The sequence below is a fragment of the Phaenicophaeus curvirostris genome, chromosome 15, assembly GCF_032191515.1.
Source record: "Phaenicophaeus curvirostris isolate KB17595 chromosome 15, BPBGC_Pcur_1.0, whole genome shotgun sequence".
Lineage (NCBI taxonomy): Eukaryota > Metazoa > Chordata > Aves > Cuculiformes > Cuculidae > Phaenicophaeus > Phaenicophaeus curvirostris.
This window is the reverse complement of record NC_091406.1, coordinates 15,324,080-15,344,454: the sequence shown is the minus strand read 5'-3', so window position 1 is coordinate 15,344,454 and position 20,375 is coordinate 15,324,080. Positions and strand designations below refer to the sequence as shown.

At 39.6% G+C, this 20,375-nt stretch overlaps 1 protein-coding gene across 2 annotated transcripts in view; it reads left to right on the top strand.

Annotated features, from left to right (window-relative positions):
- The window catches only part of SLIT3 (slit guidance ligand 3), a 504,299-nt gene that overhangs the window by 397,196 nt on the left and 86,728 nt on the right, over positions 1–20,375 (top strand). For both annotated transcript variants that reach the window (XM_069869312.1, XM_069869313.1), the window contains 5 exons: positions 3,627–3,790; positions 5,943–6,075; positions 15,154–15,222; positions 16,332–16,403; positions 16,588–16,659. In XM_069869312.1, coding sequence (XP_069725413.1) covers positions 3,627–3,790; positions 5,943–6,075; positions 15,154–15,222; positions 16,332–16,403; positions 16,588–16,659 — 510 coding nt within the window. The remainder of the gene's footprint in view (positions 1–3,626; positions 3,791–5,942; positions 6,076–15,153; positions 15,223–16,331; positions 16,404–16,587; positions 16,660–20,375) is intronic.

Below are 20,375 nucleotides of genomic sequence, written 5' to 3'. Positions count from 1 at the left end.
CTCCTTTTGTTATTACTCTTTGTGAGTCAGCCTCGTTGATGTTACCAAAACACAGACAGCTCTGAAGATAATGGCCTGAGTAATGGTTTTCCGTAGAGGAAAATCATATATTTTGTAAGTTATTGGTAAAAAAAAAAAAAATAGCAGTTTTTATTTGTTACTAGCCAGACTTGGTACTGCAACATCCTCATTTGAAATGTGCTTGCACTTTTGCATGTAGCCAGTTCAGTCATGTGTTTCAGTCCTTACACAGTCAAGTGAGCATATTTGTAAGCTGAACTGGTTTTCTCTGTTATTGTTATAATAGCTGCATGGAGCTAATGCCAGAGTGATAACTGATTCATCAGAATGACATGCAACTATTTTAGTATAAACTTAACCTGAATTCCAGGATACGTGTTAAACCTAATTTGAACAATATCCAGATGGGTTTCAGCATGTTTTTTCTAACAGGTCACTAGAGTCCATTTAAATAGTTAATATCCTGTGGCTTCTTTGCAAGTTTAAGAGACACTTGTAGTAGGATATGCATATTTAATTCCTCAAGACTTCTGTTCCCCCTTGATTTAAAAAATACATCTATGTCCTTGAGTAAACACTTCTGAATTTGATGTTTGTATGACATCTTTGCTAAAAGCTTGATTGCTTGTTTCAGTTTGAGTGGTTAAATCAGTCTTATGTGTAGGAACTCTGATTACTAATTATGAATTTTTATAACTATTTGTCTGCCCAACATGTCTGTTTGTGATTTGAGAACTCCACTTGAGTAGCCAGATTCCAAAATAAAGCTTTTGCAAATAAGTGGCCTTTCCAGACTTTCAACTGCTTTTCAAGTGAAGTAAGGAATCTCCAGTCCTGCGTGACACTTGATAGAGAGCACCGATCCTACATTTTTTCCAAAAGTTGCATCACAGTCTTGCCATGGAAAAAGTATGTATGTAGGGACATGTATGAACTTCATACTGCATTGAAGCCAAAAATCATCACTCTGCAGTGAAAAGATAAATATGTCCTTTTTAACTTGGAGTTATTTGAATTTCAAAACAGTATATTTGTTTCTTTATTAACTTTGTGTGTGACATCATCTTTCTTTCTTGATTCCTAAGAAAAGGATAATCCAAATTCTAAACCAAGGATTTAATAAATGTTAGGTCCTATGTTAACCTGTGTTTGCCAAGAAGAGAAGGATGGTTTGTGGATAGTTACTGATGTTAAGCTAATGAGCAGTAACACATTAGGTCAAAGTAGAAAAGGATGATTACTGTTTTGATGGGAGAATTTTGCAGATTGAAGACTTGAATATTTCTGGAAGTTTTTGATGTGCCCCAGTAAGATGTTTTCTGGATGTGCAAAATGTTCTTTATGTTCAGAACTACTGGTTTTCCAGAGCCCTGATTAACTACACCTGCTGCTTGTTTCCAGTTGTGGATTATTTCATTCTAAGGATTTGTGTCATGGAAGTTGTTCTGTGAACATGATCTTACTCTCATCCATCAGTGGAACAAATGGCCTTTGAAGCACTGGTTCACTTACCATTGGAGGTTTAAACGCTTTGTTCAAACGCTCTGTTCATGCCGAAGTGTGTCAGTGTGGAAAATATACAAGGCATGCTGCATGTGGTCCCACTATGGATTAAGGAACATGGAAAACAATTCAGAAGGAAAGTAGCTGGAATTAGAGCAATGCTTTCAGTGTTTTTCTGTGCATTCTGTCTGAAAGCACCTATGTAACTTGTTAGTGTCCTCACCTTTATACAGCAAGTTAGTCTTGCCTTTGAATCCTAGTCAGCATGAACTAGGTTGAATGTTTTTATTATTGAACACTATACTGAACTTTGTCCTCCGCCGAGCTCTCCCTCTATGCAATGTCCATTAGGCTACTCTAGATCCACGTGTCATTACACACCCGAAGCTCCAGGTTAGTGTGGCGATTGAAGTGTGTTTTTTTCCAATGCAGAGAGCAGCTGTAAATCATATTGTGGGTATATCATGTTGGCCTAGGACCTATAGAATTTAGGTGTTGGTTTGAGCTTATTTTCTTGCTACCACACCTCAGCTGTGCCATGTGTTTTTGTCTTCAGCACTGTTGTTTTCTGAAGGAATTGTGCAGCTGAAAAGCTAGTGTGATTTTGACTACATGTTTAGGTTTGTAAAAATACATTGCAAGTGAAGACTTGCAAGGTCTTCAGCTACTACACCAGCATTTTAAATGCCAGTTTCTTTAATGACTTAAATTTTTTTGTCTTCAGGATATGCTATGCTTTAGAGAAATTTCATTATTGTCTTTTTTTCTGTACTACCAAAATAGCTCTCAGACATGTTCAAGTATGATGTGATAATTGCATCAGTGTTAGTTTAGATACTTAATTTTCCATACATGGGGCTCTGACAACTCATTTTTCTTCCATGAGGACACCTCAGACTGAGGCTATTGATTCTCTCCGTCTTTGTACCTAACATAGTCAGCCTTCTTTTTTTTCTAGCCTCTTTCCTTCATCTGAAATTTAGTCATAAAAGAGCTTGCGCACAAATGGTGGATAAGATGTTTCAGTACAGGACTTGAGAAAAAAAGGCTTTTTCCAAGATTCTCAACTCTAATTCTAATGAGCTTAGAAATATGGTTGCTTAAAATAACTGCCATCTTACAGTCCTTTCGTTGAAAGGATCACAACCTATTAAGAAATAGAGATGGATGACGCCCATTCTATACTGACTATCTGTTATAGATGCTCCACAGAGTTGACAACAGGATGGATAGGGCTCTCCTTTTTTAAACACTGCTAACCCAAGCTACTTTGAGAAGCCATCCCTTACACCAAGGCTGTCACATGGCTGGTTTGGGTACTGCGCACCACAGCACCGCAGCCAGGCTGCAACTGCATTTGAAAGATATTTCAGGAGGTGCAGCAAGATTTGATGCAGACCTCTTGAAGTTCGCGAGGCAGCAGAGTAGATGCGTTTCGCTACAGATATGCTCACCTTAGAAAGCTTCCTAAGAAGTGGCTCAAGCAGCTGGTGCTGCTTTATATAGTTTGAATATACATACACAGTATGTACATACACTTTGTATGTACATACACTTACCCTTTCAGCAGGAAATGTAAATTCAGGACTCCTGCCTGGCACTGGTTGGTATGGGGCGAGTGGAAAGCATGAGTGTGCTGGGGAAAATAACGTTGTGCTACACCAGCTTGGCTCTATGCACAAGGTCTGTGCTAAGGACTAGCAGCACCCAGTTTTTCCATGGCATTACCCAAAGTAATCACATTGAAGATCATGCGTACATGGGTGTGTGAGGTGAGTTGTGTCCTAGGTGTGAGCTGCAGCTTGGGTTGAAATCCACTGTGAATACAGCCCTGGGAGTGATGTAAGTATATCAAATAGTTGTAGCAATGAGTAACTTTGATTTATAAATATATATATATGTATATATAAAAATACTTTAATTATAACCCTAGTCCGGCAATAAAACTGCCATAGAATGTCCCTGATCTGTAGAAGAGAGGAGGATCTCTCAGATACAGGTGGCAGGAAAGAGCTTGGACTTGGAACTCATCATCTTTCTGTAGTTATTTCAGTACTTCTGTATGTTTATGTTTGATGCAATTGTATCTTGTTCCATTTCAGTAATTTGCTGGCTAACTCCTTTAATTGTAACTGCCATTTGGCCTGGCTGGGAAAATGGTTGAGGAAGAAGAGAATTGTCAGTGGAAATCCACGCTGCTTGAAACCCTTTTTCTTAAAGGATATCCCAATCCAAGATGTAGATGTCCAGGACTTCACCTGCGATGGTAAGAAAATCCAATTAGATTCAGGATTTATGACAATGTTGGCATCTCTGTGAAGACCTTCTCTTCCTGTTGAGCAATACTGCACGGTAAACATTTCAGCTTAGTGATGAGGAGCACAGAAATCGAGCTGAAGATCATTGTTCCCTATCAGGAGTTAATTTTTTTCTTGATTTCCATTTTCTGATTTTCTACTATATACACTTATATATGAGTGAATTTATTATAGATAAATGCTCTATTTTGTATAATCCTAGTATAATCCTGGCCCTTCCTCCCACTTCCTTATTCATACACTTAGTTAACTTTCTCAAGCAAGTGACAACAGTGCGTGCTTGGAAAGTCTTAGTTTTGGCTGCTGTTCAGTTTCATGAATAACAGCTATGAGTACAGGGAAGTAAAAGCCTCAGGTATAAATTGAAAAGGATCTTAATGCTTTTCTGGGTTCATATAGGTTTAAAAAAATAAATATATATTTTATATATATCCTGACATTTCTTTCATTCTCCGTGTAGTTCTTTGTCTTTTGATCAAGGAGATGTTAGAGAAAATGGTGTGGTGAAAAACTGACTAACGAATGCACTGCTAATTTGACTTGCAGGCTATGATTGCCTGTTAAGACCAGGTATGCTGGAGCTGCAGTTAGTCATGCCTCTAAAGAGACCATCAAAGTCATAGAAGTTTCCTACTTAGAGTAGAAATCAATTCCTGTCCTAGTCAAGCAGTCTGGCATCAGGCCCAGGTCCTTGGGCTCAGAGCTCAGGAGAAGCAAGTTTAGTCATTAAAGAATAATTTGCTTTTAGTTCAGGAGGAAAAAAAAAATATTCCGGTCGACAAAATGACATTCCACACCTGGGAGCTTTCTCTGTCATCCAGTCACTGAACACAGCCATGTGAATGGAAGGTAGATGGTAACAGGGTCTAACACACAAAACATAGGGGAAAATTAAATATGCTGGAGAAACGTGCTCTTTCTGCAGGCTTATGAAAGACTTTGAATTTTGTTTCCAATTGTTAAGCTCTTTAAGCTCAGCTGGGGAGAAGAATTAAAAAACTTCCCTGTTCTTCTTTAGCATGGTCTGCTTCTCCATCCTTCTGAATACAAATGTTTTCCTATCCATACATTTATGGGAGTTTTGTTATCTCATATCAGCACTTCTAGTCTTATTCTTTAATCTCAATGCTTATGAGAACCTCCAGGAGGGAGTGGAAAGAAACAGAGCTGTCTCAATTAGTCCTTGCATCAGTTTAAAAAAAAAAAAGGCGGCACATAATGAGAGCTGGCTGTGTCTCAGGCTGGTCAGCTCAGGCTGCCTGTACTCACAAACAGTTGTGTGGTTCCTCTCACTGTCATCTAGAGAATGTGCACAAAGTGTTTCCTTTCATATACGTCGTGGTACTGTGGCACGCATTTGCCTTATGTTTTGCAAAGCCTGTTGCTTTGGGGAAAAAACTCACGCTTTAATGTTCTTAACTTCAAAGAGTTGGTTTCTGCTATTGTTCTTCAATTATAAGATTTAATCTGCTCTTTATGGACCTTCGAAAACATTTTTGGAGAAAGGAGATATTTTTATGTGCGCACAGATGGATCGCCAGCAGTTGGAAGCATGCTGCTCAGTTTGTTGTTTGCCTGGTTATCCTTGTCAGATACAATGAGGGTTTGCAATTCAGATAATAAATGAAGCGCCAGGCTGACTTTAAAAAGTAAAAAATCAACATCTAGAAGCTGAACTTTAAAAAAATCTTCCTAAAGCAAAGTAAATAGTGAATATCATCAGTCTAGGTTAATTTAAGGTCAATGTTCTGGTCAAGTTCTCCCTGTCAGCTGGCACATTGTGTGTGCGGGGAGGATTTGGGAATCACATAACTGGTTTTATTGTAGTTCGCAAAATTACAGAGAAGTAGGTACTCCCTAGGAAAAAAATGTTTATTTAAAAATATTGCTGTTCAGTTCTTGAACCCTTGTTCATGTTGCCTAAAGAACCTGTATTGAAGGGAGGTTGATCCAAAGCATTGGATCTACTTTATAATATTTTGCTGGTTACTATGGCTTCAGGGATGGCCCTCCTTGCTCCTTGGAAGCAGTTGCCTTCAAGGTGCATGACCTTGGGCTGTAAAGCTGACTTCCTAGTACTCTGTTTCTCTCCCTTTGCAGGTAATGACGAAAGCAGCTGCTTGCTTTCACCCCCCTGTCCTTCCCAGTGTACCTGTGTGGACTCAGTGGTACGCTGCAGCAACAAAGGGCTGCGGATATTGCCAAAAGGAATTCCCAAAGATGTGACTGAGCTGTAAGTTACGTTTTATGTACCTTCTTTCTTAAAAGGTTCATGAAATGACATCATAGTGAGGCTCTCTACGTCCTTGGGGGCTTTGCCATTGACTGGTGTTCTGTGCTTTGGTGCTTTCCGTATTTTCATACTCATTTGTCCCCTGACTGAATACATGTAATGGGAACAGAGTTTATCTCTGTTAATTCTGTATGCAGGGAACAAATGCATATATTAGTATCAAATAATCCTGCAGGGCTTCTGAGAAGCCTAAGCTCACGACAGGTAGTTTGAAAGGGTGTTGAAAATGTGTTCCTGACTTACACAGCTGTGAGCTAATTATCCTCTGAGGAGATGAAAAAAGAAAAGAAAAAGAAAGCCAGTGATGGAAATAAACAATGAATTCTTTTCTCCAAACCTCATGAAATGGCTAAAATAACAGTTAATTAGATTAAATTGTAAAGTAAATTCATCCTAGTTGAGAACCGTCTTTCTAGTTGTCTTTTCGTCTACCCCTTGCTATGACTCTATACTGGATTTTGGTTCTTTCCATGGAAATAAAATACACTGGTGGAACTGCTTGGCTTAAACAGTTGGCAGTGGAAATACTGAGCTTCTCCCCTTTAGGTCTTTATTCAAATCTATCCCAGGTGAGTCGTTACTGAAACTTGTTACAATCTCATCAGCATTTCTGTGCGAAAGTAATGGATCGAGTTGGTTGGTATGTTCAGTGGAATTTATCATGAATTAAAATCTGATTCTGCTATTTTTTAGTATCTAGTGTTCTTTTTACTATTTAGTAACAAGACAGCTGATGAATGAGATGACACATCTTTTTACTCCCTTCACAGTGGGAGAACAGGGTTTGTGCTGTTTTTACCAGTGTTGCAGTCAAATACAAGACTTTGTTGTTGAACGCAGAGTGTGCTGAAAGCGTGAGCGGTAACTCAAATTCACACGAAAATTTTGTATTAATGAATACACCCTTTGAACGCTGTTAACAGGGCTTGGTTAATAGTAGTTTTAATTAAAAGCCAAGTCCTGGCCTGTATTCCTGTATATATTGCCATTAGTGATAAAAGGTCTCCAGGGTGGTTTCTGTTCTTGTTCCGGTTTCATTGCATTCCAATATGACTTACCAGCAATAAGATATCACAGATGTTACTTTGATTTGCACTGCCACACTGAGGAATTTTTATGTTTAAATTTTACGTATTGAGTTTTACTGATACTATCTGAAACACTGATGACAGAGCTTTCACAAAAAGAGTGAAATTAATCTCACGTTCTTGAAAACTGCTATCTTCCTTAAGCTGTTTCTTGGCAAATAAGGCAGTAGCCTGGAATTGAGCAGTTTGAGTTCATAGGAGTTTACATGGCTGTCTTCTTCAGTAGGAGCCTCTTGGCTGTGCTAGCCTCTAGTTTGGCTTTCTGCTTTCAATCCAGAAATGTGTCAGCAGAACACAGTCAGCCACGGACTGGCTGCCTCTGAATATTTCATCTTCTGCAAATATAACCTTGAATCTGTCCCAGCTGTCTCAAAATTCGATCCTGATCCCACTTTCCTCTCAACCAACATAATCTGAGCTTCGTACTGGTATCCATACTGGAATATGAGCTGCAGGTACTGAAGCTAAAAATTCAATTTGTTTGTGGAAACTGTGAGTAAAATGAAATTAAAAAAAAAAAAAGATAATCAGTCCTACTTGTCTTCCTTCTGCTACCAGATTGAGATGAAGATGCTGCCCATAATCTAGAAGGGACATCTAAGTCCCAAGTTGGTAGTGTGAACTTAATTTTTTACGTTGTCTGTGTTCGAGAATTGTGCTTGCTGCTGTCCTGTGGAACCCCATCTCTTGCCTCATCTTGAGGACAGCTGAAGCTTGGCAGAGAGAACCCAATAGCTTTCTGGGCACCTGGTTAAAGAGATTTATCTTGTTCAATTTATTTGCATTCATCACACCAAAATACCTCCATTTTCCTAGGGCAGTCCTAGATCACTTGAACTGAGTCCTAAGGCTGGAGTATCTTCTTAAAAGTGTTTGGGTTTTGTGGTAGCAGTGGGTATTGGTTTAGCGCTTGAAACCAGAAAGTATGTGAATTATCTGCTGCTGAAGATCCCATGGCTTTTGCCTGGCTAGTGAGCCCCACAGCAGTCTCCAGGGCAGTGATGCCTGCAGTTCCCTCCCTGTGGACAGCCTGAACAGTGATGTGCTGGGGAGCATTTTAGAAGAATTTTTATGAATGCACCAGTCTGACGTTTGTAAACTTCCATTCCTGATGTATTCATTTACAAGGCACATTAACCGCAGTGCTTTTTATTCGACTGCAGTCTGTTTTTATACAACGTGGTTTAAGAAAAAGAACTGTCATGTCTCCGGGTGAACCACCCTCTTACAGCTGAATATAGCCTTCTCAAAATTTCTTTTAAATTCTTTTAGAGGTCTTTAAATAATCTTAAAACAGGAATTCTTTCATTGTAACAGGTACTAAAGAGCAGTGTGCAAAAATGAACATACCTCTTGCAGAGGCACGTAGAGAAAGTGTTACCCTTTGCTGGGTCGTATTTCATTGCACCTGAGCTCAGCATAAAGATCACCAGCAACATTTTATTACATGGTGGCCTGGAGACCTAGGCTCACTCCTCCCAGCTTTCTTCCTGAGTTTCTGGTTTGGATGTGCATAAAGACAAAACATGTGAAAACCATTATCTCCCTCACAGTTAGAACTTGGAATAACAGGATGCATCCCTGTGTTTGGTTTGTACCACCCTTGGGAGGAGGGATTACCATGGCGGGGAAGACTTCCACCTAGCACAGAGTTGAAAATATCACTAGGTCTCCTGGCTTTTTAGAGGAAGAAATTTCTGTTTCCCAGCTACTCCTTCACAAAACCCCGTCATCATGGGCAACCCTTCTTTCAGCTTCTTGGGAACAGGGAAATATTATGTTGTTTCTTGCACATTCCTTTGCTGTATATATTTACGTACTGCCTACATTTTTTTCCCCACTGTTTGCTTGCTCTGAAGGAAAGCCTTGGTTTTTTTGAACATACTCAGCTTTCTAGTCCAGATGTTCAGAAGTAAATTGCTCATGCATTGAGTGAGTTTGGAACTTAGCCTTGCTGCTGCTTAGTATTTTAGGCTTTCCTTTACTTCTCCCCCTACCCCTTAAATCTGTTGGAACTAATTTTCCCATGCTCTTTTTCCTTTTACATATTAACTCAGTGTGTGAACACTAGATTTTTCCTTTTTTTCATAAAAGTATAGTCTATTTCTAATAAAGCCTTATCTGACAGCATCCAGCTGCTTTTATGGACTTACAGCAAATAATATTTTGCACGGGGGAAAAACATTGGAGGCAATTATGTGGACAGCGTGTGCATAAGCTGTAATAAAATAAGCATGGTGTATTTTAGAATAAATATGTACTAATCATGTCGTCTCTAGACTCCAAATGTTGTTGCGACACTGAGCTATATGATAGCTCTGATGGGACTGTTAGGAAGACCTGCAACCATACATCATTGTTAGTGATTATTTTTCTTTCCATTTATATTAATATTTATTAATATTCACATTACTTTTGCCATTTCTCTTCCTCTCCTCAAAACCCTGTGATTTGGACAATTGCTTCCCATACATTTGATGCCACATCTACTTGAAGGGAGTTGCCACCAATCTCAACCTGCCTTTTCTCCTTCCATAGAACTTATGTTTTCTCTTGACTTGTGACTAAAAATAGTGGCTCATACCTGGTCCATGCAAATTGTTGCAATAAGTATGCTCCAAGCCATTAGTTACAGTAGATGCAGAATACTGTAAAAATTTAGTGCCATTTTTCACTATGCCTATATTCCTGTTGATCAAAGGGATAACTCTGAAGTGAGATATCTGATGAAAATCATCTGCTTGAGAATGCAAATGCTATTGCTTGTCTGGCAAGCTGCACTATTTTATACACTGACCCTTGACACAGACTTTAGTGGATTTTCCTTTGATAGTAACAGAGAGAAACAATTTAGATCAAAGCTTAAGCTTACATAGTCCGGTGTCATAAAAGGTTTTACAGCCTGCTCAATACACTGCAGGGCAAAATTCTCCCATTGAGAGAACCGATAGTTCTTTAGAAGGATATTTTGGATACAGCTGAAATACAGGACTTAAAGCTGCATTTCAAAATTAGAAAAAAGTAAATAGTTGAAATAATATCAAATAATTTGTCCAACAACTGAAAGGTGACTTGAGCACTAATAGAAGCTAAAGGCAAGTTTAAGTTTAGGGCCTCCGTTCTTCTCTCAAACACAACCGTGGTTGTGTGTGTCAGACCTGTAGGTTGTGGTTTGACATAGAAATGCAGCAAAATCCAGAGTCCAAACCTGCCAAAACTTAAGAGGGTTAAAGATCCAGATTTGTACCTAGATCCATACTCGAGTTTTGTTTTTTCTCAGGAAACTGTAATTGAAGCTTTTAAAATTCATGCTTTGTGGATGTTTCATCTTTCACAGCCCAGTTCTCTTCTAGACCATCGTTTTTAGGAAATGATACTTGTCTCAAAATTTTAGGATGTATCTGCATTAAAAACTTTATAACTTAATTTTAGAGCTGCATAAAATTGCCAAGTATCATCATTTGTTTTCTGTAATGTAGCCTTCTATGTGAAATATTTAAAGAAATTAAAGGAAAGGCTTTGTGCCTTTTCAATTACTGCCTCAGAACTGACTTCTTTCTCCAGTTTCTTCTCTTAGCACAGATTGCTGCTGTGAGCTTGACTTTATGGCTGAATAGACATTTCAGTACAAAAAAGGTTCCAAGTGATTCAAATTGTTACATGATGCTTTGGCACCTTGTGCTGGTTATATCACCTCCAGTCCAAGTGGATTCAGTATAAAAATAGACACGCTGGAAAAAGAACAGCTGTCATCTTTTATGCATAGTTTTAAATTTTTTATATGTGATGTTAGTGTGTGTGGAAGGTGCTGGATGAGCCCCGAGGCTGCTGCAGGCACTGGGCTCCAAGATCCAATGTGGTTGGTGCAGGCATGGAGCAAGGTATGACCATGCCCCACAGTGCCAGCCATCCAAAGAGTTACCTGTCTACACTCCATTATGTTTTAGAAACCACCTTTCCTGGGAGGTTCTTGGCATTTTGAGAACGTGAACACATGGGTTTGGAGGTTTTTTTCAGTTTTCACTATGGTAACTGCTTATTGGTTACAAGTCATTAGTGAGACTCCAGAATTCCCAGCAGCATTCATGGGGTAAAAGGCAATTTCCAATCTGATGTTTAAACTACAAAGTCTAGAGACTTAGGAAGCAAATGAGGTTGTTTTGGATGCTAGTCAGCGTATCTGTATTAAGGCAGCTGACACCCACTCCTGACTCTGTCTGTATATTCATAACTTGACTATGAGCATTAAAGTAAGACATAGATTTTTTTTCATTCATGCCAGAATTTCATTCCATACCAGATGCCATGTATATTATCTTACTTTGACTAACGATTGAAAATAATTAAAAATACAATCTTCCCTCCACATCGTCCTGTTAGAACTTGAGTTTTTTGTTTTGGGCAGGAGCTCTGTAGCTTTATCCATACTTTTTTATTTGTAAATGCATATACATAAATACTCAGAGGTTTGTAACTGGCCTTTCACCTTCACACACAGAAATAATTCTGTTACTCACCATGTCCAGCTTCCAGCCCTTTCTGCAGCCCCCATAGAACATCTTCAGCCCAGCAAGGTGCAGAGCTGCTGCCCCCGCATCCCTTCCCTGCTCTGGCAAAGAACTGGTCTGTGGTCAGCAACAATTTGCCTACAGGAGTTGGTTTCTTCAAATGTTGCATCTAAGATCCACCTGAGTCTTGGCATGCTCTTATGACCTAAAAGACCTGGTTATTTCAAATTCATTACACTCAAATCTGCTTTCAAAATGAATGCCTGTTGCTTAGAAAATGCTGCTATTCTTTGTGTCATGTGGTGAAAGGTTTAGCAGTGGTGAATTGTTCTTACGTATGCATGAAAAGTATGTTTTCGGTAATTTTTCAGTGTTAAATTGTGTTTGTTCAGAAATTATACCACTGGTAAAGTATTGCAGCTTCCTGCTAGCACATTTATATAGCCATAAAATGGCTGGCTGTACAAATCCAAAGCTATTCAAAGCAGATCATCTGTAGGAGTTTAATTCCAGGAGTCTGCAAGTCTGTGTTAGTCCGATCAATGAAGCACGGGATTAAAATGTGCACTTTCAACTTTTGGTTGCACCAGAAAGCAAAACAGGGGGAGGGAGCACTGGCTGGCCATTATCAGTTTGTTCAGATTGCAGGCTGTTTCACATCGGGGTCAACAAGAGAATATCCTGAAAATAAATTTCTGAAGATTTCAACACATTGCGAGAGCTGAGTCTCCTTTCCTAAAGGAAAGTCATATGTAGCTTCCAAATACATAATATATAATACATGACCTGCTTTTGATTTCCTTTGGAAATCCTCTGGATTTTACATTTGGAATGAAGACTGGAACTTCAACCTACCCTCATGCACGGGTTTAAGATTTGTGACTTTCTGGGATGAAAGAGAAGGTGCAGATTCCCAGCAGCTTGCTGCATCCATAGGAGACTGTGACTGGGGAAATGGGACATGATTTGCCCTGTTTAAATAGTAACACATGAGGTCAAACTCTCAGGATCTTCTACGTAGCAGTTTATGGTGTGAATTCACCCAGGGACTCATTTTCAAAATAATTCATAACAAATTTAGTGAAAATTAAGCAAGTGACTTTACACTTGCTGAATATGAATATCCATGGGAGGTATAAATGTGGCATAAGGAACCCCTGCTCTGGTTTGTGATAATCTGCATCAGCAGAGCAGCTGTCAACTACTTTGCAACGGCTGACTGTTCTCTGTGCAACACTGTGGCTTCATGCTTGCGACCTTTGTGAATGGAGACATTACTTTGTTCAATAGGTTTTTTTCATTAAGGAGGAATTGTGCCTTTGGCTACAAATTCAGAAGCCTGTGGTCCTGCTTGTCCAGGAGTTAGGTCAGCTCCACTGCATCCTCTAAGGTAACTCTGCCTTGCAGGGATCCTGTACACAGGCAGAGTGGATAACCACGAGGCTGGGATAGTTTAGTTGGAGTAGTTTAGTTGAAAAGAGAGCTGAAGCAGCAGAAAAATGTGAGCGGGCATTGTGCCGAAATAGAAGGGGGGGATGACAGAGTTATAAAATGTATTATGTTATAAATTCTGTTGGGGTTTACAGACTTTATTTTTAAATGATGTAAAAATAAAGTTGTGGGAAAATTTTCTTGGATTTAGTTTGCATGAATATGTATGTGTCCTTACAGTTAATGTGAAGAATCATACAGCACAGTAATTATCTATTATTATTGTTGTTTGCTCTAGTAAATGCAGAATAAGGAGGTCTGTTGCCAGAGGAAAGGAAATTGTATGTGTGTGATAAAAATTCTTAACATGGTTATCAGATTATGTTTTCAGCAGTAGAGGCAGCACATTAAGTTTTCTGGTGTCTATGGGCTGCATTTCCTAGCACCGCTTCATTATCTTTCACATCATACCACATCGACTGCATTGCCCTGTGTCAACCTAAGGAAAAATACCTTAAAGTGCCTTGTAACGAAGGGAAATATCATTTCATCTTCTGTCCTCACCTGTGGAGGGAGGAATGCCTTCTCCTACACAGTACCTTCTGAGAAGGTTGTATTTGTTCCCGAGGTAGATGGGGCTTCTGGCAGATGTCTGGAGCTCACCTTAACAGTGGGACAGGTCACTGACCCACAATGTTCTGTTTCCAGTGGAGCCTTATTACTTTGGTATCTTCCAGGGATTAAGTTTCACCCAAAAGCCGAACTTTCGGGCAAGAACTCCAGCTCTGTCTCTATTATTTTGTAGTAGACAGGAAAAGCCCCACATCCCATTGCTTCCACAGGTCAGCTGCGGAGTCTTGAGTACCCGTGCTCTCTTCTGGGTAAACTTGTGGGGAGAGTATTATGTTTGTTCAGGTTTTTTTCCCCTTGGGTGCTTGAATGATCATATTTCTTCAGTGGAGAAAAACTGCAAAATACAGACACTGTATGCCTGAATGAAGAAATAGTATTATCCCAAAAGGCTTTAGCCCTGCCGCCTATACGTCTGAATAGCGACACACTCCGTGGTGTCTCAAACAACTCCCAGCCTGGAAACGCAAACTGCTTTATGAAATACACTTAGTGCTTGTAGAATCATAGAATCACCAGATTGGAAAAGACCCATCAGATCATCGAGTCCAACCATTCCTATCAAACACTAAACCATGTCCCTCAGAGCCTTGTCCACCCGTCCCTTAAACACCTCCAGGAAGGTGACTCAACCCCCTCCCTGGGCAGCCTCTGCCAGTGCCCAATGACCCTTTCCGTGAAAAATTTTTCCTAATGTTCAGCCTAAACCTCCCCTGGTGGAGCTTGAGGCCATTCCCTCTCACAGGCGGGGCCAAAGGAACTTGATAGGTGGTCTTCAATTTGTACCCAGTTTTCCCCCTTTAATTTGAAAAGGAAAGATGAGGAGAGTGTATGCGCCATAGTAGGAATTGCTGTAATGAATGTGGCATCAAGCTCACGGATGTTTATGTTGACACTGGGATAAGTGAGACTTCTTGCAGCCCAGAGACCTGGCAGTGCAGCTTCTCTTCCAGTTCTGGCTGCACAAGGAACTATACGCATAAGACAAAAGCTTCCCTAACAGGGTCAGCCCGCACTCAGCGTTCTCTTGGGAACTTGTTAAAGGTAATTTTAAGTTCAGGGCACAAGCAATACCATTTTTCTCCCCATCTTTTTTTGCTGTCAAAGAAGAACCAAGTAGTTGTTTCTGTTTACTGTAGGCCAGAGGTCCTTTATTTGCTTCCAGATCTTGGAAGTTATTGTCATGCTTTGCATATGGGATCATTCACTTACAAAGGAGAAACTGTTACAGTTTCAAAGCAATGAATCAAAGATAATTTCTTTAGTGATTGACTTAATATTTTCCTCATTCACGGTGCAGATGGAGTGACAGGAGTTCTTGTTAACATGTGTGTAATTGTCAAATCTGACTTTTTTTTCAGATACCTGGAAGGAAACCATCTGACTGCTGTGCCAAAGGGGCTCTCCGCCTTCAGACACCTGACGCTGATGTAAGAAACATGGGGTTTCAATGTCAAGAAAATTACATGGCTCTTTCTGCACTATGTTGTAGGTAGAACATAGATAATTAAAATTTGGGGGAAAGAAACCACAAGAACCAAAAAACCTTCTGTAATTTTAATTCGGAAAGAATTTCACAGTGGCCGCTACTGCCAATTAGTGTTGAGAAAGATTGAGGTGATGTAAGAGCACCAGAGACCCTTCATCTGCAGGAGCTTCCAGCCTCTGTGAGAGGACTAAGCTCTCACGCAGGCTGCTACAGTTTCACTTGGCAGATTTATCTGTGCAAAGCTGTAAAGGTCGTTAACAGAGGAGATGGCATTAATTTGTTCTAGGTGAGGCACTATTTATAATGCTAAGGCAATGAAAATTTACATAGCTGTTGCTGCTATAGACAATCAGGCATATAGAGACACAACTGGACCTTTTTTTTTCTTTTCAATTGCTCCCTAAAATACACAGGAATTAATTTTCTTGCCTGAACCATTTATCAGAAATTTTCAAATGCTGTTTGAACCAGCTCTAGGTATTCGAGTGAAATATGCAGAACAAACTTAGGCAAACACAACATAGAGGAAAAACTGGAATCCTCTGTTTTAAAACAGTGCTTTATTTGGAAACAGCTCTAATTTTGTTTTTCAAAGGAGAGCAACAACAAAACAGAATGTGCTGTTTGAATCTGAAAGCCTTTTTTTAAACGAGAAATTATATTTTATTGCAGCAGCTGTCAGTGTGAACGGCAAATTCAAATGGTATGCCTGTAATAAATTGCAAAGCAAGTTGGTACAGTAAATATTCACCAGCGCTTGTATCATCTATTTATTTATCGTTCTTCAAAAATTTTGCTTGTGTTCACTGATTTTTTTTTTTTTATTGTTATATGCTGGAAAAATGCCCTAATATTTCTGAGTCTGAAGTTTTTTAGGAGTCTGATGTGCTTTGCCTTTAGAAGTTATTCAAAGTTGGTTAGAAAGTATTACATCAATTGATAATATGTGACTTTTCAGCATCAAGCTTTTTGCTGTGCAGATATGTAATTTTTTTAAAAGGCATTTCTCAATTCATACATATAAATCATATTTTCTCTGCATTTTTTCAGTGATTTGAGCAACAACAGCATAAGCATATTGGCCAATTACACCTTCAGCAACATGACTCAGCTATCCACACTGTAAGTAGTCCAAAGTTTTGATAACAGTTTTAATTGCTTTGCAGGCACCGTCTTGTGTGTTGAACAATTAGTATGTATCTTGTTACCTAAAGCGTGTAGATTTCCATGCTTCCTTGTGGTTGAATTAGGAGTGAAGTAATCACAGAAAATACAATGTTGTAACTGTCTTCTCTCATTCTCCCAGTATCCTGAGTTACAATAGACTTCGGTGCATTCCAGTCCATGCGTTCAATGGGCTCAGGTCTCTTCGAGTGCTGTAAGTACCACTTCTTCGATGCCACTGAGTTGCAGCTTATTAGAATGCTGTTGATGTCAGGGTAGTTTTTAATGAGCAGATGGCTTTCACTTGATCCAGTAGTCATAAATATTTTCACACAATTAGCTTCAATGTACTTGTACTTACGTGCAATATGTCCAGTAATGACTGGAGCAGGTGAATGCTAAACTTGGAAATGAGGCAATTACATATTTGCAGGATAAATGACTTTTCTCTGGTAGTTCAGGGACAAGAACTATCATGAAAACAGACCTCCAAGAGACTGCCTAGAGTCTGTCTCTTCTACTTGAACAGTATTTGGTTTCCCAAAAGGAAAGGACTTGGCTCCTTTGAAAAGTTGATGTCTTAGGGTGTAAGTTTCCACTGGATGCTTCTGTAAACCTGTCTTTACAGAAAGTTTTTTTTGCTTTTGCGTTAGTCAAGCCAGTGGCTGGGTGCCAGCAATGCTGAGATGCCTATCTCAACTGTCTTTGTGAATTTGCAAGTCGAAAATTTCACCTCATGTTGACTGATGGTGCACTTGGAGATGTCCGCATGTGGTTCCTTTCTTTGGAGATCCTTTTCTGCTCTCTTTCTTTCCAGCATAGCTTCTTTCAGCAGCTTTCTGGATTGATTAATTTTCTTACAATCTCTTCTGAAAGCCATCTTTGTTGTTTCACCTTGGAGTGTGGGCTATGGGCCTGTTCCTTGCAGCAAGCAGCCCCTACAGCTTTTCTTAGGCATCTGCTGGACTGAATCCTGCTTCAGTCCCATATTTACTGTCTCTCACTCCCAACCTGCCCCAGCAGAAATGATCCCTGAGTTGCGTTTGCTCAGTTGTTTGTATGGACGCATGGCCCCAGGTGCAGCTGTCAGGACAGGGTGGAGAAGTCACTTTCCTCCCCTCTGCCCAGCAAGACAAGCAGATCATGCTGAACTGAAGGCAAGTGAATTAAATAGTGTATCTGTGATGAGATCATTCAGTGTGCTGAAGGAGAAAGTACTAAAAGGTCATGCTGGAGGAGTTGAAGAATATGTCCTGACTGCCTTGAAATGTCATAGAGTGTTATCTTTTTATTTTTTACGATAGATGCAGAAGTTTCTGTGAATTCAAAGAGCAATGGTTGCTGTTCACTGACTCCCTAAGTGTGGAGTTAAAGTATTGACATGGTCAGTTCTGCAGCTGTGGAAGCAATAAGGCAACGTCCAGCTCTTTCACTGTGGTTCGAGTGGACATGAATAGACATCTGGGCTTCAACCTCCTAACTTACAAGACAGCTTTAGATTCCCAGTTTTGATTATTAAAAACAAGGAAGATACGTGATTTGGATTTATTGTTTTAAGTTTGGCTCAAGACCCTGATTTCTAGCATGGTCACATTTTGAGCTGTTACATGAGTCCTGAAATTCAGCCACAGATGAATATATTTTCTTTCATGGCCAAATAAATTATTCCATATGGAACTGTCTTCTGGCCTGCTTCTGATACGCAAACCAGCTTGATTAAAGCTAGGTTGGGACTCTCTACCCCAAATTACAGTGTAGGTAGACTATGCATCACTCTTTCCAATAGCTACGATTTGTCTTTTCATTTCTGTTCTTGCAGGCCATGTATGGACAGAAACAAAGGGCAGTATTTTAGTAACAACTCTTATCTTTTGGCTTTTTAAAAAGATCTGCTAATCAAATTGAAAAAATATCTTCCTCCTTCAAGGGAGAAGCCCTCCCTGTCTTGCACAGAGCGGCGGGAGTGAAATGAAGCCTAAATGGGAATCTCTGCTCCTGCTCTGTGCATTTGGAAGCCTCCAGATTGATTTGATTTATTACGGCCCACAAAACTCTGCTATCAGGTACAACTTTTGCCACATGTCATCTGTGTTGTTATTAAAAATCAATTCTCCCGAGAGAAAATGGCTTCCGAGTGACAGTGTGCAATCTGTTATTGTCAGTTATTTATTATCCATATTCTCAGGGGAATTTACAAGAGAAAACATCAGCAAAACAATTTCCACATTTTTTTTAATAAAAAGAATATCGAGGTCTCATTACCCTTAGCTGTGTGAGCCTCTGAAGGGAGCAGAGCCTTCTCACACCGGCTTCTGTCTTCCAAATTCCCCGTTTTCTTTATTTCTTGGCTTTCTATGTTAAGTAAAATAAATATGTCGTTGAAAATCAGAAAAATCATAGCTGTATGATGAAGTTATCTTTGACAGATATCTGGTTCTGTCGTTTCTCCTTACGCTTTTCAGCCCAAGCCCAATGACAAAACTGCCGAGTCAGCGTGTTTATGTTTGAGCCTGAATCACGCTCGGCTTTCTTACATCCAGGCCCTTGACCTGCAGCCTTCGCGTGGCTTACCCGTAACGCAGCCTAAATGAGCTCAATGTGCCACAGACATCCTTACGAATGTTTTTATGACTCAAGTTGATATCAATAGGTTTCTGCAGCAAAGCAACAACAGTGAAAAACTGTGGGTTTGCTTTTTGTTTGGGTTTAGTTTTGGTTTTTTTTGTCCAAAGCTCGTCTTTTTAGAAGCTAAATGTAAACAGGTTTAAAAAGCTGAGATTGATACAAAATTTTTATAAATATTTGAACTCTCCCTTAGACATTAACAGATTATTTTAAAAGTTATTTTTACTTAGTGGCAATGTTGTGACTTCTGACATTTTGTCTTGATTTAATTAAGGGGCAAAGTCCAGAAATAAAAATACCTTCTAAGATCTCTAAGAATTTTTCCATGTTATACTTGTGAAAAAAAAATGATCTACAGAACATTCTTCTAACGTGAGATATTCTAGTTTAACTGAAAAATGCTGGATATTTACTGCAGTTCAAAACTCACACAAATATAGCAATGTGTGTGATGATAACATTACCATGAATACTCTCCAGGCACAACCTTGGAACTGATTTTTGCAATATACTTCCAGCGTTGGATGCTGCACTGAACTGACCTGACAGAGATATTATTTGGCTTCGTTTCTTTTTGTTTATTTTCATTGCAGCAGGACCACTCGTCCTTGCCCAGTAGCTCTCTAAAAGGCACTGTTGTTGTGCTCACTGAGCAGTGGCACTGTGGCTTCCCACTTCCTTGGACATCTGAGTTGTGTTGGTTCCTGCAGGGTTTGGCATCCTTTTGGGGTTCATGGAAGGTGTTTGCACTTGGTAGCTTTGTAAACTCAGCCAAGTTTTTAGCCACGTTTCTGTCTTGTCAGGGATAGGTCATTGTTTACTGACAAAGCATCCGCTTTGTGTCTGGAGGAACCTAATGATATGGGACAATGGGCTGGGAGGCAAGACTGGGGAACAGTTAGTAAGAGCAAAAACAACCAAAAAGTATCAGACCAAAAGGATACGTTTAGTTCATTTCCTTTCCTGAAGACAGAGTAGTAAGTCACCGAGATTACGTGTAGAAGGAAGTTTTTTTTTCAAGAACTCAAGATTGTTTCATTACTTTGTGCTCTGAAAGGAGATCCACATCACCTTAAATTTATATCCCTCCTGATCGCCAACATTTAGGCAAGTGGATATCTAGAATTTGTGCTTTTGAGGGAAAAGACGCACATCAGTGGGTGTGCCTTAACTGTCCAAATGTTTAAGATTTTATTTGACCATTCGCTTATAAGGATTTATGGTATAAAAGTGTGTTCCTGTTGCTGATCCAAGAGGAAGAAGATTTTATTGTACTGTTGAATACTCTTGCCACTATTTAGTATT